This window comes from Erythranthe guttata, chromosome 7, assembly GCF_056151865.1.
Source record: "Erythranthe guttata isolate IM_541 chromosome 7, IM_541, whole genome shotgun sequence".
Classification (NCBI taxonomy): domain Eukaryota; kingdom Viridiplantae; phylum Streptophyta; class Magnoliopsida; order Lamiales; family Phrymaceae; genus Erythranthe; species Erythranthe guttata.
Genome location: NC_142539.1, coordinates 14,115,695 through 14,139,823, shown reverse-complemented (window position 1 = coordinate 14,139,823; position 24,129 = coordinate 14,115,695). Strand labels below are relative to the sequence as shown.

Sequence of the window (24,129 nt, the reverse complement as noted above, 5' to 3'; positions counted from 1 at the left end):
ATGGCACAAAATACTTTGTTTGTGTCTTGTAGCCACATTTAAGTATGAAGTATGTGGCTTGTGACTTCAAAACATATATCACCAACATGAAATAGTTTATGTTTTCATGACACATAAATGGATCTTCAACTTAAATGATCCATATCTCATGTTTTTTGTTGTTGAACATTCAAGATAATTTCAAACCTCGTGATATTTTGATATTATTGTATCACAAATGAATACTCATTTTGAGTACATATATACAATTCAAATCTCAAGGATTGAGTTTTACACCTTGAATTTATGTACTTGATTTGGGGTCTTAAGCCCTATAATTGGTACTTAATCATAAAATAATAGTACATTGAGTGGGAAATACCCATTAACTCAAATATTCAATTTTGAATATTATCACTTAGACCTTGAGTCTAATATATTCAATTGAGACTTATAGTCTTCAAATTTAATCTAGGCCTCAAACCTTTATATTTAATATTCCCCCATATAAGCTTTCAAGCTTTCATATTTAAACTAGGCTTTAATTTTAGCCTAAAATTTATGAACTTCGAGTTCCTTTTTCGATTGATGGAGCTTTTCAAGTTGCATAAACTAGAGAGCAAGTGGTTTTTTTTTTTTTTAATATACCACTCAAATCTTCGAGTCACTTGATTGTACGTGCTCGATTTGGGCTTCAAGCCTCAATATATGATAAAAATCGTAATAGTACTTTGATCATGAAAGAATAGTACTATAAATGGGGAATACCCTCTAACTCAATTGTTCAAGAGTCTTATCATTTAGACTTAAAGTACTATGAATGAGAAATACATATCAACTCAAATCTTAAGTTTGAGTATTATTATCGCATAAACTTTGAGTCTATCATATTCTATTGAGACTTATAGTCTCAAAATGTGATCTAGGCTTCAAGCCATAAATTGATTATGATCAATTATCAATTTTCTCGTTTCAATATTTTGTGGACTTGAAAAATGTCCACAAATGACAAATCTGTCATGTCTGAGTAATTTGCTTGTATCTCTCTCATTCGAGATCCAATTTCAACGCTTCAACATGCTGTGAACAGCCAACAGACAGTTCTACAACTTTCGTGTTTTACATTTTATCAAATTCGGACAATATCAGGTCCGAAACGGGACTCAAAGTCTTGAAAAATGACCACAAATGACAGATCTGGCATGTCTGAGTATTTTAAGCATATCTCTCTTGATCGAGATCCGATGTTGATGATTCAAAATGTTCCGAACAGCCAATAGAAAATGCTACAAGTTTCGTATTTTGCATTTTCTGAAATTTGGACATTATCAGGTCCAAAACAGACATCGAAGTACAAACTGGTGAATTGCACGAAAAATCACCTACAACAAAAGTAAGATGGTTAATATTTTATCAATTCAAAACAAGAATAAAATATTTAAAATAAACTCCCTTTCATCTTCAATGGCTAATGAGTCATCTTCCTTGGACCATCTTTGCTCGAAAATTAAAGTAGAACAATCGTGCTGATAACGTGTTAGAAAATGAAGAAGAAGACAACATAACAAATAGAACATAAGAGAGTAAATAGAGAGAATGTAATATGTATTTCTCTTCTTCTTGTTGTGTAAAATACATTTACATTGTGTTGTATATATAGTACAAGAAAGACCTCTCAAAGGTCAAGAGTTACAACACTTTTAATGATGAATAATGGTGGAGATGATGGTGGGAGTTATGGTGGTGGTAGTGGGAGTAATGGTGGTGTAATGGTGGTCATCCACACTTTTAAGTTTCATAACAACTAGTATTATTTTTTATTTCTTAATTAACAATATTTTGTGTACAAATCTTAAAGAGTAAGATTTAATTAAATACATCATAAATTCGAACAGAAATAGGTAACCCCCAAGACTTTTAAAAGGATCAATTATAATATATTCAACATTTTGACATCGGGCGGGGATAGCTCAGTTGGGAGAGCGTCAGACTGAAGATCTGAAGGTCACGTGTTCGATCCACGTTCACCGCATTCTCTTTTTTATTTCTCATACTCGAATCCAATATTCTTTCCCATATTATGTTTTTGTAGGATCGGACCCCGTTTAGTTTGTGGTGTTAGTATAATTAGTCGTATCGAATTTCCGAAGAAAAAAAATTCAAGTTATTAACCTTAGCAAAAATTTCATTATACATTTTCTCCAGCACACAATCCTCTAAATAGTGAGTTTCAAGGGATAGTTTGCTAACAAAAATGAATCATAAGGGCGTTTCACCTACTGTTGTCAGCATATAGCTATCCCCTCTTTTTTTAGAAATTACATCTAGACCCTGCAGTTAGTAAATTTCTTACATAAGAGGTTTTTATGGGAAAATTACATCATGTAAGAAAAATCTACAAATTGCAAGGGGTGGGTGTAATTATGGGAAAATTAGAGGTCTTTTTTTGTAAATAGACCTTAATTCAAGGGGCCGTTGTAATTTACTCTAGAGATTTGCAGCTAAAACTAGAATGAACTATATCAGCATTAAAAAAAAAAACCTATTTACAGCACTTGTCCAAACAAGTAGTAAAAATCAAAAGACTAGTTAAAAATTGCAACATACAATACATCTATTAATCCCATAACACAACTCATTGAATTTGTAACTTATCACAGTATATATCTCACTCGTGCAGCACTTTCTTCCTCTCGATTTTTCACACGAACTAAATCACAAAGTACATGATATATTTCAGGCATTTCGCATAAGCATATCTGTAATGTCAAAACTGAACCCAAGTCGAGGAAAAAAAAACACACGAAACTTCAAAGTCGATCTTATCATTGTGTAATATGTCACTCGGTGCAATAATTTCTTCTGTTTGATTTTACACTCAAAAGCTATATCACAAAGTAGACACTTCATATTTCAAGCAGTTTTCGTCAGTCGAAACTAGATCAGAATAGAATCGCAAAACAAAAACATTGAATGCATAAGAGCAAAAGGGATAATTTAATATAAACCGAATTGCAATATCCAATCATAAAAATCTAGATAAAACAACACAACAATTACTCAGTCACATTAAACCAAAAAATCCTCTCAGAATATCATTTTTTTCACTATCTTAAGAATGTAAATACAATCAAAAGTAGATTTAAAATTAATCACCCTTTCTTCTAAATGAGCATCCCTCTGTGAGCCTAGCACGCCCTCCGGTGGGTTGGCAGAGCACAGTCTGACAGTTGCCGCAAACAACCACCGTCTGAGAGTGGCTGAAAACAGTAGTTCTGAACATTCCCAAAACACATAAAATATAATTAAAAATAAAAATAAAAATAAAAATCATATTTTTATAATTTCAATAAGGGTAAATTACAACCACACCTAAGTTATGGTCAAATTACGAAAAAATCCCTATAATTGGATAATTACATCTACCCTCAACTATGAATCTTCCTTCTTACACATCAACTCTTATGGTGTCGTAATCATCTAGATTCCATGGAATCTTCTCTAGTTTGTACTCATTTTGTGCAAAAATACAGTTTCTGATGCACCAGAATATGATATAGACATGTCAAAAAACACATCTAATAATCATCTAACTTTAAAATGTGGAGCTTGAATGGGATTAAACAGGTACAAAATTGAGAATATTCCATCTAATCTAGAAAATTCCACTAAATTTAAAACCGCATAGGTGTACGTGTAAGAAAATTTACAGTTGAGGGGTGGTTTTAATTACCAAATACGAGGGGGTTTCGTAATTTCACCATACCTCAGTGGAGGTTGTAATTTACCCTTTCAATTAACCATAAATGAAATCAAATAATTAAAAATTAAAAGGGAAACTAGAAAAAAAAAAAAAAAAAAAAAGATAGAAACTTTACATGTTGAAGCAACCCTGACACTTGACATCCTGCGAATACAACAATGACACAAACAACGAATCAAACATAAAACATAAATAAAAATAAATAAATCATATATAATTAAATAAATTGAAAATGGAAGAATATAAATACCATGAAGAAAGAATTTGGGGATTGTACGAGGCGCTTGAGTTTGTGCTTCCTCTTCTCGAGCTCCGCCGGCGGGTTGAGCAGATCGTAATCATTCGAGACCGCCTAATCAAAAACATTATCAAATCGGATCAAATAAAAAGGCGAAATCAATTCGGAAAAAAGAAAAAAAAAATTTAACTACAATTCGTTCGTAAATCTTTACCATCTTTCACGATTCGGAGGACGGTGGCGCGTGTGTGTAAATTGGAGAGAGGAGAGAGAATACACGCGACGGCTGTAGAGAGAGAATGAAGTAGAGTGAGATTCTAGGGTTTCTATATTAGTATTTGGTGGGCGTGGGCCGTTGGATGTGTATTCTCCAACTAAACGCATCACTTTTATTTTTATTTAAATCTCGGCCCCTCCCCAATATTTGGATTTTCGATTAATCCACAGAAGTAGTATATTTCTTGCATCTACGTCCGTGTTCAAAATATTCTGGCCCAAGTTAAGTATTCATTCTCAAATGTGTATGGGTCAAATTACGAGAACTCCCCTATTGTTTTGCATAATTATATATATCCCTTAACTAAGAATTTTCTTACACTTCCATCCTTATGATGTCAAATTATATAATCATCTAGATTCCGTGGAATGTGTTTTAGTTTGTACTCGTTTTGTGTAAAAATACAGTTTCTGATGCACCAAAATGTGATATATGTACAGGCCAAAATACACATCTTATGATCATTTTGTTTCAAAATGTGGAGATCGAATGGGATAAAACGCGTACAAAAGTGATAATATTCCATAAAAATCTAGAAAATTCCATTAAATTTGAAATGTGGAGATCGTAATTTGACCATATCTCAGGAGTGAGTGTAATTTACCCTACCTTTTATAATACTCTATCATTTCTCTCTCTAGACCTACCTACCTCTTTCATTTCTCTCCCAAAGCTAATTTAAGAGCTCTAACAAAATTATGGGCATATAAGCATATGACAAGAACTTAAATTCACATATGTGCAAACAAAAATAGTTTTGCAAATAAACTAATTCCATGTATTTTGTCCAAAGTGTCGCTCATAATATAATTTTCATCAATTTAATATATTGTATTTTGACTTTGTCCATATTTCATATTGACTCTTAATTCGAACAAATATACCATATTACCCCCATTTTTCACAAATTTTTTGAAAAGATAATTTTTTTTTTTAGAAAATAATTTTTTTTTTCGGCCGGTCGTCGGCGTTGACCGAAAGTTTCAGCCATTGACCTTGTCTTTTAAATTCTAATTTTTGAATTTGTTATTCTCCCGTTAACAACATAATTAATGTATGAGACAGTAATATTGAATGCGAAAACAGTAATATGAATATTACCACAATAATATTACTAATATTATTGTCCCAATCAGTAATATTTTGGGTATGAAAAACAATTTTTTCGATTCTTTTTTGTACCTCCATTTCTTCCGTATCGAATAAAAACATACGATGATTCAAATTTATTCATTAAAGGGTAAATAAATGGTGAAATACATAAGACTAATTTTGATTAAAACTCTTAAACTGAGGAATGAGAGTGGGAGAGGTTTAAACAGAGAAAGAAATTATCCTTTCGTAACAAGTAAAAAAAAATAGCAAATAAACACCGAGACCATAAATTTTAAACCAGCTTCAGAGCAGCACGTCCATGTGTTATATTTTTCGACGAACTCGATTCACTTGCTCCAGCTCGAGGTGCTAATCCTTAATTTTAATTTTATTTTCTTCCTTTTAATCTTTGATTTTAGGGGATCAACTACTACATTTTCCTGATTTAATTTTACGATGTTTGATTCATTAGGAATCGAGCATGCACTTCTGAGGGCCCGACAGTTTTGACCTTCTGCGGTGAAATCCTGAGATGTTAATGTTGAATTTAAATGCCTATCAAAGTCCACTCTTCTGTTGAGACAGACTACGTGTTACGACATTAGGAGTGGCAACAGTATTCTTGTGTTATCACAGTAATTAACCTACTAAAAGCAGAATAAAAAACACAAGAATTTAATGTGGTTCGGATACAAACGTACCCTACATCCACGAGGACTTGCAAAACTAGTTCAGATTTATGTGTACATTAATAGGACTTAATAAAACACTAAAGACTCCCTCTTTATGTGATACGCCGTTCTTGCACACGACTCGAACTTGTTGATAATCAAAGCAATTCCTCCTCCGCACTCTTGGACTTCCTCCAATGTTGAACTTCCTTCAAACGGCGGATCGACCTCTCCCGAGATCTTTTAAGCACTTCTCCCGAAACGCCGATCTTCTTTATGGCCTGGTAGAAGAAACCTGTTCTGTTGCCACACCTGCCGTGCAGACAGGGCTGCAGCACGGGCTGCACTCTTCAAAGCCTTTATGCTGGGATTTTTCTTTGTAAAGCTCCATCGGACTCATATGAGGTTGAGGGCCTTATATAGGCACGAAATCCACCACCCTTAACCTAACTTGAGCCCTAAGAAATCGATTAACTAGGTAATAGAATCCTAGTCGATTTCTACTTCTATTCTAGATAAATACAAAAGATACCTAACTAGAATACAATACATGGAAATAAATCTAAGTCCTAATAACAATATTACAAAAATAGGACTCTAATTAATTCCAAAATAAACATGGAAAACAAATCTTTGCCAATCTTTAATTTCCACATATGGCGGATTTCTTCAATCTTCACTAACGGAAATTTGGTGCCAACAGTTAAGATAATAAGTTGGAGTTCAAATGAATGCAACAAATATTTGTCTCATATCATGTACTAATTCATACGCTCTATAAGTTGAGCTCCGGAGCTGCGAATAATACGATATATATAAAATTACACTTATTAATATTAGATATAAAATTCCAACGTGCAAGTATTTATGCCTTGAGCGATCTATTGAATTTATGCGACAAATTTAGACGACGTTAGTTGGAACTACAACTCCATCCAAAATTACGCGGGGAATATGGGAAATCTTGGGCCACTCAGAATCTCCGTCTGGTTGCCTTGTTAGTTTTAACATCGGAGATTGGTAAATGAATAAATTAGTTAAGCTGGTGAGACGTAGCATGGCTTCCTTAGACGGTAGACGGCGCAACTTGCTGCAGTTATATAGACATATCTGGTGCAAAGACGAGGACAAGTTGTTGTTGTTCCCAATTACCCAATCAGGAAATTGTTCAATCTCTTCAAAATTATATAAGTGTAGCTCATAAAGAGCAGTGAGATGTTGAAGCTGCTCCGGTAGATCCCGACTGTGCTTTGTCCCGTACAAGTGTAATGTACAAAGAGATTTTGCTGACCCTTTCAAGATGGCATCGAAAACCGAGGAATGTGAGGACTCACCGCAACTTGTACCCGTGCTTAAAGTACCCCGCAAGCTAGAGTCATTAGACGACAACCCAATCTTCGAGGAATCGGTGGTTGGAATATCAGCAATCCTTAACTCCGAGAGACGATGCATTTTCTGCAAACAACCCGTCACCATTCCCACATCCATCCTTAAGTTGCTCAATTCAAGCAATTCCAACTTCTCGAGTGACTCCGCACATGACTCTATCATTTCACTTGGCAACTCGGTCAACCCGGGGCATTTACGAATACTCAATTCACGAAGGCAACTCAATCCTAATAATACTAATTCTTGCTCACCATGTGATTCGTGTGGATATGGTATTGCCATCAGATTCGGGCAATCATGTATACTCAATATCTCAAGAGCATCGAGGCTATGTAGATCATCCGGTAATTTTTTCAAATTCGGACAATAACTTATCTCCAACTTTTTTAGTAGAGAGGCGTAGCCACTTTGGAAGCAAGGCACTAGATGTTTTAAGTTGGGACAATAAAGTATCTTCAACTCCGAGAGATTTCGGTTTTTACGAAATAACCAATCTGGAAGACACACCAATCCATCAATTGAATTAATTCGGAGTTTTGTAAGCGAGGTTAATTTGATCCCACATAAACTCGCCAAAGGTAATTCACTGTTGACTTGAGAAATCTCCAATTCTTTTAGGTATGGAAAGTGACTTGGAGCACTCTTCAATTGCATGCACATTATAATCTTCAAGTACTCGAGGCGAGGAAATAGCACCACATTATAATACTCTAACCACTCTGTCAGCTCCCACATACAAACCATCTCGAGCCTTTCAAGTGCCGGAAATATAGTAATTCTATTATCTGTTCCGCTGCACTTGTCTATTCCGTAGAATGACGAACCTATGGATTTCACATTCTCCATACCATGTAGATAAAGATTCTTCAAATGTCCCAAGTGCCCTAGCATTGGAATTTTTTCGCATTCTTTGCAATTTCGAAGACCTATCTCCATCAAATTATTAAGCTCCGACATCATTGAAAACCATGATGGCAGATTTCTTCCTGGAAATCCACAAATGTTTAAGCTCTTTAAGTTTGGGTGGGGTTGGAGGCCTTCCAAAACACTCTCATTGCCATTCTGACCGTGACTCCACACAAGCTTTAACTTGACTATGTTCGACTTTTGTAATAAATCTGCCATTTTAGCCTCCTCTTTGTCACGCACCTTTTCAAGATTATAAATCTCCAGTTCCCCTTTTAGATTCTTCAAGCTTCTGAGTTCACCAATTCCACAACCCTTTTTATCGCTCACTCCAAAGTATATCAGTGTTCGAAGAGAAATTAATCTTCCCATCTCCGGAGGCAATTCGATTCGAGAAGGAAGGTGGAGATGTCTCAAGTTCATCAAGTGTTTCATTGTGTTTGGCAACTTCTCCAGGTCAGCACATGCTCTTAATGTCTGCAAGTGATAGAGATCACCAACAGAGTTTGGCAAACATTTAATAAATGTGTGAAAAATGTCCAGACATCTCAAATGTATTAACTCTCCAATGGAACTTGACAACTCATCAAAAGTAAAATGACCGCCTGAAGTCAAAATTAAAACATGCAACGATTTGAACTTCGAGAACACGAGATCGCAGACACTATTATTGAAACGTAATGAACGAAGACAACTTGCTTGTTTTTTCAAGATAACACGTGATTGACCACTAATTGATTCCCAACTTATGTACCGAACTTGATCGCTTGAATTTAAAATAGAGGATGCAACATCATGCACAAGATCATGCATGTTATAATATATTATATTGACGTCGCCATTTCTCTCCATAATTTGTAACAACAAGGAGTTCTCCAAAAGGAGATTAAAGAATTTGCCGCCCAATCTCTCCATATCATCGTTTCCTTCAAGAAATCCCTCTGCCATCCACAACTCAACCAAGCGTTCCCTTTGCAAGTCATATCCTTTAGGATATATCGAACAATATGCAAAACACTTCTTGAGTGCTGGTGACGACAAATGATCAAAACTCAGTTTTAAAATCTTGGAGACTGAGTTTTCATCTCTTAAATCTGAGAGCCAGTTCTTTTCGATATGGAGCCACTCATCAATCGACTTACCACGCAACAATCTCCCAACCATTCTAGCCGCCAATGGCAAACCTTGGCATTTTTTTGCAATAGATACCCCAACGAGCTCAAATTCTGATGGAACATTACCATCCACGAAGGCTTTCGCTTTGATTATGGACCAACACTCCTCTTCTGACAATCCATTTAGTTTGTGAATAGGAAGTGTTGTCACCAGTGAAGCAACACTCAGATTTCTTGTAGTAACAACAATGCCATTTCCTGTCGCAGAACTAATCTTTCTCAACGGATTAATAAAATCATCCCATTTTTCCTCGCTGTCATTCCAAACATCGTCGAGGACAAGTAGAAATCTTCCAGCTCCCAAATATGTCTGAAGCTCTTCCAAAACATCTTGTCTACTTTCAAGTTTGACGTTTGTTCTTGTTAATGATGTAAGAATCTTTCTGAAAAGAATCATGAGATCGAAATTTTCAGAAACATGCACCCAAAAACGTTTAGGGAAACGAGTCTTTATGTCTTTATGATCAAACACTTCCCGAGCTACTGTTGTTTTTCCGAGTCCTCACATCCCGACAATCGGAAGGATAGAGAATACTTGATCACCCTTTGGAGGAGTAGTCATCATCTTCACAATTTCAGACACATCATTTTCTCTTCCAAGAAAAATCGGATCGTTACCCAAAGAATCAGTTTCTCTGCCAGCAGATGGCCCTTGTGATCCATCAGCTTGAGCATTTGCACCCGCTACTATGTTTTGAAGGCCATAGTTGCTTGCCTCCTTGTTGATCTCTTTCAAATTTTTATTGATATCCTTGATTTTATGTGCCATTTTTAGACGACGAATATTGTGTGGGAAGAAGAATCGTACCTTTTTCTTGATTTTGTGTTGGGTACGATGATGAATTGTTTCGGAGAGATGTTGATAGTCGAGCTCATCCAAAACATTATCGGCATCGAAAGCGACACCTTCGAGCTTATGGTGATTTGCTTGTTCTCCGCATCGTTCAAGAAACTTTGAATCATGGTGATTGAACTTCTTAGCTTTTTTAGGTCTTTCTTGAAATCTCGGAAGAGGTCGATCTGCTTTTCCAAAACTGAGATCAGTCTTGGAAATAGAACTCCAAGGGCTGCGCCAACCGGAGTTGCTTCCATTCTTTCGTTCTATGTAAGTGTATTTGAGAGAGAGAGAGAGAGCAGATGGTGAGAACTTCTGTGATGGTGTGATATGAAAGTACTAGCTAGCTACAACAACGAAGTACAAATTTCACAAATGAGACTTTTGATAAATGTTTTGGTCAATAGATAGAGACAAGATGAATTTAATATTTTGCTCAACTTACACTTTTTAACTCATAATCATTTAATTAATTCAGTGTATGATGTTAATATGCCAATACTTTAGTTTATATATATATATATATATATATATATATATATATATATATATATATATATATATATATATATATATATATATATATATATATATATATATATATATATATATATATTTATATTTGGGGAAAATATTGTTTTCATCTCTCATGTTTGCACCGATTTCACATTTGGTCTGATCAATTTTCCGTTAAAACTAATGGAATCAAACATGTGCCCACCACTGCCTTAACCAACAGACTGATGGTAAATTGACAAAAAGGACCAAAATTGTTAAATTATTGAAACATAAGGGATCAAATGAGAACTCGGTGCAAATTTGAGGGATGACAACTGTAATTTTCCCTATATATTTTGATACATTATTAGTACCTTTGAGTTTTACACAACGAAAAAGTCAAGGGGAAATTATGCTTTTTGTCCCTCAAGTTTGCATCGATTTCACATTTGGTCCCCCATGTTCACAAAAAAAATATTTTGTCTCTCATATTTAAAAAAATTAACACTTTTAGTCTTTTCCGTCAATTTATCGTTAGTCGATTAGTTAAGGCAGTGATGTGTACGCGTTTGATTCCGTTAGTTTTACCAAAAAATGACAGCAAAGACTAAAAGTGTTGAAGTTTTAAAACATAATAGACTAAATGTGTTTTTTGTGAACATGAGGGACTAAATGTGAAATCAGTGCAAATTTGAAGCACAATAACTGTATTTTTCACAAAAAGTCAATGACAAAGACATTAAATCATGTTGTATTAAATATTAGTCAAAAGATTCCATCCATAACCGTTTCCTCACACCTACTACAAAGACATCTCGGGGAAATTTTTTTTCTAGGCCATGTTTGCCATTTTTTTTTTGAAAAATAGGACATTATTTTGGAGTATTTAAAAAATAGAATAATGCGTCAATACAAATAACGCGTTTTAAGAAGACGCCACGTGTCCAAAAATGTAAGGTGGTTAAAAAGCGTCATTTTAAATGACGCGTTTTAAGATGTCGCCACCTGTCCAGCTCTTTTCAGCTCTTTTTTCTTTATTTAATTCATTTTTTATATTTAAAAATAATAGAAAATTTAATTAAATTATCTTTCTTGCAAATTAGAAAGTCTGAAAATCAATTAGAAAGTTCAATAGTTATTATATTTTACAATAATTATCTTGTAAAACATAATTAGCATAATATTCTTGATAAATATTTGATAGTCACTATTTAAAAAAAAAAAACTTTTTGTTTGCAGGTTTTTTTCAAATCCACATTTTGATATTTTATTTTCTTTATTTATTCGAGGTTTTATTAACCTATTTATCTTATTTGTATGTATTTTTAAATCATAAGAGTTACTATTTTGTGCAAAAAAAAAAAAATCTAATTTTTATGAATATCAGTGATGTGTCAATACGTTGAGCTACTTTGTGAGCTCCACAAGGTGGCTTGAAAAAAGTTTGTTTGTGATTTTATTATTGCATTTATTTATGATGTTGTTTAATTATACTTTTTAATATGTTAGTTTTTTTTAAACTAACTTAATATTTTAGTTATTCAAACCAAAATAAACTAAATTATCAAAAAAAATGGCCAAAAAGAAACGATTTCTAAGTAATTATATATTTTAGTACTTTTTGTTATTCATAACAAATTAAATAAAAATAATAATATTCTAAATAAAATACAATTAAAAATTTGATTAAAAACAAAGAAAATAATTTATTATGTTTTCAATTTAATTAACAAATTTACTATTATTTTAGACCTAAAAACAAATTAAATAAAAAAATTAAAGCTGAAATAGGCTGGACACGTGGCATCATCTTAAATCTCGTCAATTAAAATGACGCTTTTTAAGGACCGTAGATCTACCCAACACGTGACGTCTTCTTAAAAAGCGGTTGTTTGAAATAACGCACTATTCTATTTCTACAATTCCTCAAAAAAATGTCCTACTTCTAGAAAAATTAGACCAACATGGCCTAGAAAAAAAATTGCCCCAGACATCTCACTGACTTCCTAATTTTTGTAGCTATGTAGATTAGTACTGCCTATTGGAAAATATTCCATTTCACTTGTTCCGTTTCTTGAGTGGCGCGTCTTCCATTTTCCATCATAATTTAAGCGTCGGGCGTTTTTTCACTAGACTGAACTCTTGTGTTGCAGGTCAAGCTTTTCCAACGACGACGAGGAGATCGACGTGCTTAGGAAGAAGTCTTGGACGAATTTTGCACAACCACCATACGGTGCATACTATTTATAACTTATTTTTCTTTTAATGGAATTACGTATTTTTTTTTAAATCAGAATTTAACAAGGTATGGTGACAATAATCGTAATATGCGTGCTCTTTAATTAGAGGATATTGTTTCCCAAAATGCTTTTGCTTGTGCATGTTCTTTTAAATAATAATAATAATAATAATAATAATAATAATAATAATAATAATAATAATAATAATAATAATAATAATAATAATAATAATAATAATAATTATTATTATTATTATTATTATTATTATTATTATTATTATTATTATTATTATTATTATTATTATTATTATAAACAAAAAATACAAAACAAATAAAAACTTGTAATGTTACAAGATATGTTTAATTCTTTTTTTATATATATTTTATGTCTTTAATAATTATATTTTGAAGAAATACATTAAATTTTTAAAATACAAAACAATTACGAGTTTTTAAATATATTACAATTTATCCCCTAAGTAATTAGCATACTTACAATTACCTAGCAGGGCCAAAAATGACATTGACTGATGAATATTTCATGCAATCAAAAAATATATTGTCAAAAGTAACACCACAGGGGGCTGTGTAAGACGACAACATATCGTGATTACACAAACGCGAGAGGAATTTTCATCATTTGACCTTACACCAGGGGTCTCTCGTAATTTTCCCTATTTTTAAAACCTACCTCTAACCACTTTTTTATTTAAAATCGTATAATGAGTTAAAATAACATATAAACTCATTATCGGAACACAATAAAATGTAACAACTTAATTAACTCTTAAAACATCTTATGGCACGTAAGAGTTTATCAGCTGTTTAAAATAAGTTTAGTCAAATGGGCCCTTAGTTCTGATTATACTTTTTTGTTGCAAATATTATATAAATCTTTTTTATTTTGTATTTGATTCATTTTTTTAAACATTATGCAGCCTTTTCATCTAAAAAAATCTTGTAGCTAAGGATTTGATGTATCTTAAAATTTATGGATTAATCGTTGTTGCTATATAACACATATAGATATTTTATTAGTTTTGTGCAGTTTTATATAAAGACAAATGACAATAAGGGACATGACAATAGACTTAAAATGCATATTGATAAAAAAAAAAGTTTTTCAAATAAATTTATCCCCATATCTTTAGTCTAAAATACTTTTCATAATAATAATTCTTATCAATTACATCCATTATGATCTAACTTCCTTAATATTACACATTGACTCCGGATTTAAACAAATATATTACATTAACCCCATTTTAATATTTTTTTGTAAAAACTTTTTTTTGTGAAAACTTTTTTAATTTTTTTTGTGAATTTTTTTTCCGGCAGGTCAACCGTCGTTGACCGCCGGTCTCCGACGTTGACTTTTTATTTTTAATTTTTTTTCTTAGAAAAAAAATAATTTAATTAATATTTATGTCTTGGCTACTAAATTACTGTTTCAGACAGTAATATTATTGTTTTGGACCAAACAATTATATCATTGCATAAGACAGCAATATATCTGTCCTACAAAATATGTGCTTGAACCTTTGAGCAAATAAAAGCACCATTTTTAAAGAGAGTGAAGTTATAATTCCTAACACTTGCAACCTAAATCCGCAAAAGACTTCTCTTAAGAAGATGAAGGGTTCTGGAATAGCTCTCATTCGTACAGCAATCGCTGCTAAATCTTCTCTTGATCACTTCTCTTTATTTTCCTCAAATATTCATACGGATAGACGATTTTCGGCGAAGCCCAGAATAGATCTGAGTTCTGTAAATGACGTAGACGATGCTGTTTTCTTGTTTCGTAAGATGTTGAGATTGCGGCCGAAGCCTTCAGCCGTTGAATTCAATAAACTACTGCAAGTTGTTGTCAAGATGAGAGAATTCAGGGCTGCCCTCTACGTGTTCGGCGAAATGCGCCAATGGGGTGCCTCCGTGGATGAGTACACGATGAACATCTTGGTTAACTGTTGTTGCCTTTCGAAACGTGTAGACATCGGTTTTGCTGTCTTTGGCAGCTTCTTTAAACACGGTTACGAGGCAGATGTTACGACATTCACCACTCTCTTAAAAGGTCTCTTTTTAGATGGTAATGTGGCCGAGGCAGAGAAATTGTTCAAGAAGATCTTGGCTTTGAAACTTTGTGAGCCGAATGATGTTACCATTCTTACTGCGATAGATGGGCTCTGCAAAGCTGGACATGTGCTTACTGCCCATGATTTGCTTCGGTTATTGGAAAAGACTATCTATAAACCCGATGTTAAGGCTTATAGTGCAGTAATTGATGGCTTATGCAAGGGCCGAATGGTGGATAATGCACTCGAGTTGAAGTCTAGAATGATTGATAAGGGCGTTTCACCGACCGTTGTCACATATAGCTCGATGATTCAGGGCTTGTGCGATTTTGGTAGATGGAAAGAGGTTAAAGACTTATTGAATGAAATGGTCAATCACAAGATCTCGTTAGATGTTGTTACTTTTAATGTATTGGTTGACGCATTTTGCAAAGAAGGAAATGTTAAAGAGGCTGAGGATGTTTTGGAAATTATGAAGCAACAAAATATTTGTCCTAATATTTTCACTTACACTGCACTGATAGATGGATATTGTTTGCAAGGGAAAATGGATAAAGCGAAAGAGGTGTTTGATTCCATAACGCGCAACGGCCTTAAGCCATGTATTAGGAGTTACGGCACTTTAATAAACGGATACTGCAAGAAGGGAAAAGTTGATGAAGCTCGGCGTCTTTTTCTCGAAGCTTCTTCTAAAGGTTTAGAACACACGACAGTTACCTATAGTATCATGATACACGGATTATTTAGTGAAGGTAGAAATGCTGACGGATGGAAACTTTATAAGGATATGGAAGCTCAGCACGTACGTCCAGATTTATATACTTGCAATATTTTGTTGGAAGGCTTGTGCAAGACACAACAGATTGCTGATGCGTTTTTATTTCTACGGGTGATGGAAGACAAAGGGTTAAACCCTAATAATACAGTCACATATGGTATCCTGATTAACGGTTTGTGCAAAGATGGGAAACTTGAAGAGGCAAAAAAACTTTTAAACGAACTTCCTTCCAAAGGGTTGAAACCTAATATTAAAATATATGCTGCCATTATTGGTTCACTTTGCCGAGAAGGGTTCGTACAGGAGGCAAACGACTTGCTTATAAAAATGGAGAGAAGTGGTTGCGCACCGGATAGCATGACATACAACATCGTTATTCATTGCTTGTTGAAGAAGAAAGAGCTTGACAAGGCAATGCCATTCTTAGAGGACATGCACAAAAGGGGACTCTCAGCCGATGCAGCTACTTCTTCCATGTTAATTAGTCTCTTGCAAGGATCAAACAAAGATGATGTTCTTCTCGAAATGATTAAGAAAGTTGTACCGAAAATATAAAATAACATACACTTGCAAGATAATTTTATCTTTAAAACAAAATGTCAAGAAAATAAATAATGAATGGTCATGGTGAAAATTATGGGATTAAGTTTCATATGATAAAAAATAGATTAATCTTCTTTTACTTTGTTTATTCATGTTTCCAAGTTTTTCTAATAACTTGCAGAAAATCGTTTAGGGTTTCTTCCGATATGGCTTCAATCGTAGATTATTAGATAAACATGAGTTGTTCGTGTAAATTCTTCATTTCTTTTGCTACAAATTTGTCAAGTGTGTAAATTATAGGGTAAAATTAATTTTGCACCCTTGTACTATGCGAAAGGTATAATTTACCCCCTGATGTATATAAAACACCAAACGCCCCCTATTTTTTATGGTCAATAGTTAAACTTTAACGGTGTTATTTGAGCATGAAATGAGTCTTTTAGCCTGCTTTATGTATGATATAATCCATAATTTTTGAAGGTTTATTTTTCTGGATTGTTAATGATTTTTAGCGTTAATTTAAATTAGGATTTTTTGTCGATTTTAGTGTTTGATTTTTAGGGGTTTCAATTTTATTTTTCGGGGGGTTTTGCCATAATAATATGAAAGTTTTTTTTTTTAATTTGCAATTCTTTCATAAGGTTTTATTTCAATTTTAGGGTTTCTTTTAGATTTCAGGTGTTTTCATTTTTCTTTTTTATGGGTTTTGCATTCATGATCCGCAAAGCTTCACTCCTATTTATTTGACTTTTCAGTTTTTTTATGCATAAAGAAAAAAAAAGGACCGCAAAGAGCGAGGTGAAAATGACCAAAACTTAGGAACTTATATATATAGATTTTTTTGGGATATTTTCGTCAAAAGAAAGCCACAACTCTTAGCAACACCCATGTACTATGGACTTTGTATTATATATCCCCTACTGTTACTTTTTTTCCAAAATCTGATGAAAATACCCCTGCTAAAGCCTATAAATATGAAGGTTTGTTTGAGCCATTTTTCACTATATATATATTTTAACATTTTCGGTCAATTTTACCTGGGAAAGTTTGGTATTTTTATTTTTTTTTCGACAAAACATCTAATTGCTTAGATTTTTTTTTTCATTTTCTGAATAAAACCTTTTATTTTTGTCGATTTGAATTTCTTCATTTTTTTTTCTTAAATGTCTTTCGGTAGTTCAAATTCTCAACAATCATAGGATTGTAAAGATGTTTGTAATCTTAGGATGTTTGAACTATCGGAAGACATTTAAGAAAAAAAATGAAGAAACTCAAAATGACAAAAATAAAAGGTTTTATTTAGAAAAAAACAAAATCTAAGCAATTAGATGTTTTGGAGAAAAAAATGTAAATACCAAAAATATAAAATTGACTGAAAATGGTAAAAAAATATATAGTGGAAAATGGCTCAAACAACCCTTATATATATATATAGAGAGAGAGAGAGATATATGCTTTAGCAGGGGTATTTTCCGCACATTTTGGAAAAAAATGTAACAATAGCGGGTTTTTGTGTTTATGTTTAATACAGAGTGAATATATGATACAAAGTTCATAATATATGGGTGTTTTTGTATTTAACACTAAAACATAAATAACAAACAAAATTCCACATAGGCTGACATACATGGCATCCACAATGTGTCAAATATTATATTTTTAGGCCATATATTATATTGTATTTATATTAATAAATTTGATTAGTCTACTTTACCCCATGTTATTTGTCCTTATCAGACGTTAACATTGTACCCACTCCTGGCCTCATGGTATTCATGTTTTAATTAATAAAAAAGATGTTGTTTTAATTAATAGTGCGTGACTCATGTTTTAATTAAAAAAGATATTGTTTTAAGAATAGTCTGTGGCTGGATATTTGATACTAGAGCAACTCCAATGCTAAACATCAAAATTGAATTATCAAATATTCATTTGATAATTAAGATAATATTTTAATATCCATTAATAGTTTATCTACTCCAAGCATGGTTATCAAAAGTAATAATCAATTGGAAGATTTTTAGTGGTTTATTTATAATTGCCACATGTTATTTTGTGATTGGATGTTTAGGTAGTTATTTTTTTGATAACTCAATTTCCAGGACGTATTTTTACATGTAAAGAAGTAGAATATCAAAGTACATACCCATATTGATACTCCCATTGGAGTAGATTTTAATTTTGAGATATAAAAAAAGTGGTTTATGGATTTGATAATCCATTTGATACTCCCATTGGAGTTTAGCTGGTCATAAAAACCATTCACATGTAATTCCCGAAATCCAACTAAAAAAATTGGTAATATATATATATATATATATATATATATATATATATATATATATATATATATATATATATATATATATATATATATATATATATATATATATATATATATATATATATATATATATATATATGGTAAATTACAACCACCCCTCAACTATAAATCTTTTTATACGTCCACCCTTGCGGTTTCAAATTTAGTGGAATTTTCGATTATAAAGAATATTATCACTTTTGTACCCGTTTTATCCCATTCAAACTCAACATTTTGAAGCAAGATGATCGTAATATGTGTTTTTTGCCTTGTATATATCAGATTGTGGTAATTATCCATAGTTGAGACCCTGAGGGTATATGTAATTGGAGTCATTAGCAATAAACCCCTCATATAGTTAATAAATGGTGATATGTCCACCCCTTAAATCTTTCTTTGTGATAAACCCCTAGAAATTGTATTTCCAATTCTACCCTTATATCAATTAGCATAATTTCACCCAATTATTCATTTTTTCTCTTTCCATAATAATAATTTAATTCCTAAAAATATGTTTACAAATTCCTAAAAATTGCTACCACATTAAAAAAATGATTTTATTTTTTTATTTTTTATTATTTATTATTTATTATTTTCGGATTTTATTTAGTCATTTTTTATTTTTTTTTTATTTTTTTTAATATTTTTTTTAATAAAAATATTTTTTTTAATTTTTTTTTAAACAAAAAATTGAATTTTTTTTGGACAGTTTACAACGCCGAATATGACTATAGTTGAATATGACTATATGTGACTATATCAATTGTAGTCATATTATTTCTTAATATAGCACTTTTTTTACATTTTTAGCTTCAAAATTCCGATTATATAGTGTTGTACAGTCATGTTTACCAAATTATATAAAACAACTAAGATTCCCTATTGTTTAGGGAAACAATACAATCACCATCCACACAAAAAATCACAAAAGAATCACAATTTGAATCTTGTTATTTCACGTCAACTTGAAACGAGAAGATAGAACATATTCGAATATGACTACAATCATGTTCAACAATAGTCATATTAAAAAATGACTACAGTCATATTCGAAAAAAATACATAAATATGACTATAGTCATATTTGAATATGACTATAGTCATCTTGCTGCTACTGTACAGATCTGAAATTATATTTTCAGATCTGGAGGAAAAAAGAAGAGAGAGAGAAATCGAAAGTACATAAAAAAATGGAGAAAATTAACGAACAAGATGGAGGGGGAGTACGCTTCAATTCATCTAACTAAATACATAAATATGACTATAGTCATGTTGTTGCTACTGTACAGATCTGAAATATTTTCAGATCTGGAGGAAAAAAAAAAAAGAGAGAGAGAGAGAGAAATCGAAAGTACATAAATAAAGGGAGAAAATTAACGAATAAGATGGAGGGGGAGTACGCTTCAATTCATCTAACTAAATACATAAATATGACTATAGTTATATTTGAATATGACTATAGTCATGTTGCTGCTACTGTACAGATCTGAAATTATATTTTCAGATCTGGAGGGAAAAAAAAAAAAGAGAGAAAGAAATCGAAAGTACATAAATAAAGGGAGAAAATTAACGAACAAGATGGAGGGGGAGTGCGCTTCATTTCATCTAATTAAATACATAAATATGACTATAGTCATATTTCAATATGACTATAGTCATGTTGCTGCTACTTGTTGCTGCTACTGTACATATCTGAAATTGTATTTTCAGATCTGTAGAAAAAAAAAAAAAAAAAAAGAGAGAGAGATAGAGAGAGAGAGGGGGAGAGAAAGAAATCGAAAAATACATAAATAAAGGTAGAAAATTAACGAAAGAGAGGGAGGGGGAGTCGACGACAACGGCGATGGCGGTGGTGGCGGTGTGGCGTGAGAGAGGTGGCGGTGGCGGCGGCGTCGATGATGAGCGGCGGTGGCGGTGGCGGCGGACGATGAGCGGCGGTGGCGGCGCGGCGGCGGCAACGGCGGTGGATGAAGCTTGAAAGTTTTGGAGTGTTTGAGGGTTTAGGTGGAGAGGTGGAGAAGAAGATGAAAGTGGTAGGTGAGCAAATAATTAGGGTTATAGTAGTTGAGGGTAGGTTTGTCTTCTCACACTAGTCTAGGGGGGTCTCACTAATTAAGAATGGAATTTGGGTGTAGGGAAAAGTCTTTCCAAGTCAATTGGGTTTAGTTCAAAATATTTTCCATTTGAGGGGTGTATTGCATATTTCCCCTATGTAATTATCCAAACAAGAGGAGTTTTTTCGTAAATTGACCATACCTAAGGAGTGGTTGTAATTTACCCCATATATGTATAAAAGAGATTACTGATCACAAAGATATGTAATAATATAACCATGAAAGTTAAGGTTGTTAGCAGGAAGTTGATAAAACCATGTACCTCAACTCCTCCAAACCTTAAAAAGTATAAGTTGTCTTACATGGATGAGCGGATCCCGTCGATAAATGTGGGTGTGATTCTATTTTATCCACCCTCGTCAAATTATACTACAAAACAGAAAAGAAGCCATCAATTGGAAGAATCTTTGGCCAAAATCCTACCCGAATTCTACCTTCTTGCCGGAAGGCACATCACGAATGACCACATCGTCGATTGCAGCGATCAGGGTGCTGAGTTTGTAGAAGCCGAAGCCGCTGATGCGGATCTCACCGATTTATTGAAAATCAAAGAAGCAGAGCTACTGAATGATTTCCTTCCAACCAAATTCTACCAAGTCGACAAATCTCCGACGGATCCACTTTTGTCGATCCAGATCACGGAGTTGATGTCGTGCGGTGGGCTTGTGATAAGCGTCAGCGTTTGTCACAAGATTTTCGATGCGTCTTCTCTAGGGACATTCGTTATGGCTTGGTCCAATTCCACCAATGATAATAATAATAATAATAATAATAATCATCATCCAATCGCGATTTGCCCGAGTTTCGAGTCGCCGTCGTTGTTTCCAGGAACGAACTTGTCGCCTGTTAGGACATCCTACGATCCTAGTATTGTTTTCAAGAGGTTTTCGTTCGGCAAGGATGCGATAGCAAGCCTGAGGAAGAAATTGTCGCGATTAGGGCCGCCAACGAGAATCTCGAGAGTGCGTCTAGTGTGCGCGGTCATGGCCAAGGCGTTGTTCGGCGTGGACCGGGCGAAGCACGATGGAGGAGAGTCGAGATCTTGCCTCGTGTCACAAGCGGTGAACATGCGTGGGAGAACGACCCCGCCTTTGCAAAACCACTCCTGCGGGAATTTGGTATTATTCTCGCTCACGCCGTTCTTTAATATTCCTCCGGCCGAAACAACAAACGGCGACGACGTTGTAATTGGGATTGAACAACTAGTCGACATTCTCGGTGATTCTCTCGAAAGAACCATCGCCGATTGTGCTAAACCGTTTTCTCCGGGTTGGCACACCGTAATGATGGGCCCCGTCGCAGATATATTTGTGAAACTAAGGAGTGGCGAGATTAACTATTCCATCACATTTAGCGATTGGAGTAAGTTTGGATTCTACGAAGCTGATTTCGGGTGGGGGAAGCCTGCCGGGGCAGGGATAGGGATAATGCCACGTGAAAACAGCGTAATACTAATGGATAACAAAGAGGGTGATGGAATTGAGGCGTGGGTGAAATTGCATCACAACGACATGCCTCTCTTCGAGCAAGACGACGACATCAAGTTATATACAACATAATGTCACGAAACGAATGAGATATATATTCGTTTTTTCTTTTTCTCCTTCAGAATTGAATAAATTCCACTGTAAAAATTTCGTTTATATTAATTGTTGTTAAAATCTATTCGAGTGTGCAATGATGCTGCATAATATGTTAGATTGATTCGAGTATGTAATGATTTCGATCACTTTGATATTTTACTATGTGTATCATGTTTTACTTAACAACGAGGACACCTTTTGCTAATTTTATGAGGGTACTTGCTAGGAAGGTGCACGTGCATTGCACGTGTCGTGATTTTTTTTTAAATGTAACAAATTAAAAATGTGTTGAGAGAAGAATTTGAAAATAAAGTAATGTTTGTTTTTATTTTGAGGAGACACAATTTATACTGTGGTCAAATCATGTTTAAAGGTCTTGAAAAAATGTATTGCGAAAGAAGAATTTGAAAAATAAAGTGATTTTTTATTTGTTTCTAATTTTTACTATAGTAGTCACACATCATGGTTGTAGCCTTGTAGGAGATAGATGATTTTAATTTTCTTGGGGGAATGTTTATAAAATAAAAAAAAAGAAAAAGAAAAAGAAAAAGAAAAGGATAATTTCATTTTGGGGAAATAGTGAAAATAATTTGGAACTCTAATCAAACAAATGCAATTTTTAAATAATTTGGTGAGAAATGGGAGGGTGGAAAGAATTAAAATTTCAATCTTCACTTTATTCCATAAAAATAAACAGTACTGAAAATATACAAATCGGTCCACTGGCTCAAAAAAATGGATTATTGGACAAAACGCCCTCATTAGATATGTGCAATTAAGATGAGCCCAAAATATTTTCTAATTTGAAGATAAATCCAAAATATTTTTTAATTACCATAAATAATTCAATGTCGTTATAATACCATTAGTCTAAACCATCAAATACTTATTTTCTCTCGTTATAATACCATTAGTCTAAACCATCAAACACTTATTTTAATTCAATGTCATTATAATACCATTAGTCTAAACCATCAAACACTTATTTTAATTCAATGTCGTTATAATACCATTAGTCTAAACCATCAAACACTTAAAAAAAAAATGGATTATTTGACAAAACACCCTCATTAGATATGTGCAATTAAGATGAGCCCAAAATATTTTCCTAATTTTAAGATAAATCCAAAATATTTTTTAATTACCATAAATAATTCAATGTCGTTATAATACCATTAGTCTAAACCATCAAACACTTATTTTATCTCACTTTCTATTTCTCGACATCCCCAACTCTTTCCTCCCCCATCCCTCCTCACGCTCATGCTCATGTTTTTTTTTCAACAATCGTTGTTTCCCCCTCTCTTCTCTCTACCGCCGTTGCCCTCTCTTTTCTCTCCACCGTCGCCCTCACACGTCGAATCCGTATCCCAGAGTGGTTTTCACCATTTCCATTTATTAAATCCACTATTTGTACAGAGTGAATTTTGACATTTTCATTTATTAAATCCTCTACTGACATTGATATTTAAAGTGGATTACGTTAATTTCATAATGGTGTTCGATAAATTTCAAATAATTATTTCTTTTAATAGTTCCAAATTCTTGCTTCCAGGGATTAGTGGATTTCAAAATGTTGCTTTCAGTAAATAGTGGATTTCAGTTTTAGTGAATTTCATTTTTTGGTAAATCTGCTTAATTAAAAAAAAAA

General features: G+C 33.3%; 4 protein-coding genes and 1 non-coding gene across 5 annotated transcripts; 3 read left to right on the top strand and 2 right to left on the bottom strand.

Moving 5' to 3' along the window:
• Positions 1–1,938: 1,938 nt before the first annotated feature.
• TRNAF-GAA (transfer RNA phenylalanine (anticodon GAA)) lies at positions 1,939–2,011 on the top strand. The gene has a single exon. It is a non-coding gene; the product is annotated as a tRNA-Phe (tRNA).
• A 946-nt stretch (positions 2,012–2,957) lies between these two features.
• Positions 2,958–4,334, bottom strand: LOC105953947 (small ribosomal subunit protein eS27y). The gene is made up of 4 exons (XM_012977626.2): positions 4,195–4,334; positions 3,993–4,094; positions 3,858–3,886; positions 2,958–3,254 (listed from the first exon to the last, which is right to left on the bottom strand). The coding sequence occupies exons 1-4, from the start codon at positions 4,195–4,197 to the stop codon at positions 3,128–3,130; spliced, it is 261 nt and encodes an 86-aa protein (XP_012833080.1). The 5' UTR covers positions 4,198–4,334; the 3' UTR covers positions 2,958–3,127.
• Positions 4,335–6,926: 2,592 nt separating this feature from the next.
• On the bottom strand, positions 6,927–10,262 carry LOC105953844 (putative disease resistance protein RGA3). The gene is made up of 3 exons (XM_088820344.1): positions 10,000–10,262; positions 9,153–9,876; positions 6,927–8,795 (listed from the first exon to the last, which is right to left on the bottom strand). Exons 1-3 carry the CDS (start codon positions 10,260–10,262, stop codon positions 6,927–6,929), a joined length of 2,856 nt encoding a protein of 951 aa, XP_088676470.1.
• A 4,330-nt stretch (positions 10,263–14,592) lies between these two features.
• LOC105953845 (uncharacterized) lies at positions 14,593–16,493 on the top strand. The gene has a single exon (XM_012977525.2). The coding sequence runs from the start codon at positions 14,698–14,700 to the stop codon at positions 16,468–16,470; it is 1,773 nt and encodes a 590-aa protein (XP_012832979.2). The 5' UTR covers positions 14,593–14,697; the 3' UTR covers positions 16,471–16,493.
• A 4,620-nt stretch (positions 16,494–21,113) lies between these two features.
• On the top strand, positions 21,114–22,683 carry LOC105953948 (pelargonidin 3-O-(6-caffeoylglucoside) 5-O-(6-O-malonylglucoside) 4'''-malonyltransferase). Its single transcript, XM_012977627.2, has one exon. The coding sequence runs from the start codon at positions 21,114–21,116 to the stop codon at positions 22,452–22,454; it is 1,341 nt and encodes a 446-aa protein (XP_012833081.2). The 3' UTR covers positions 22,455–22,683.
• The last annotated feature ends 1,446 nt before the right edge of the window (positions 22,684–24,129 follow it).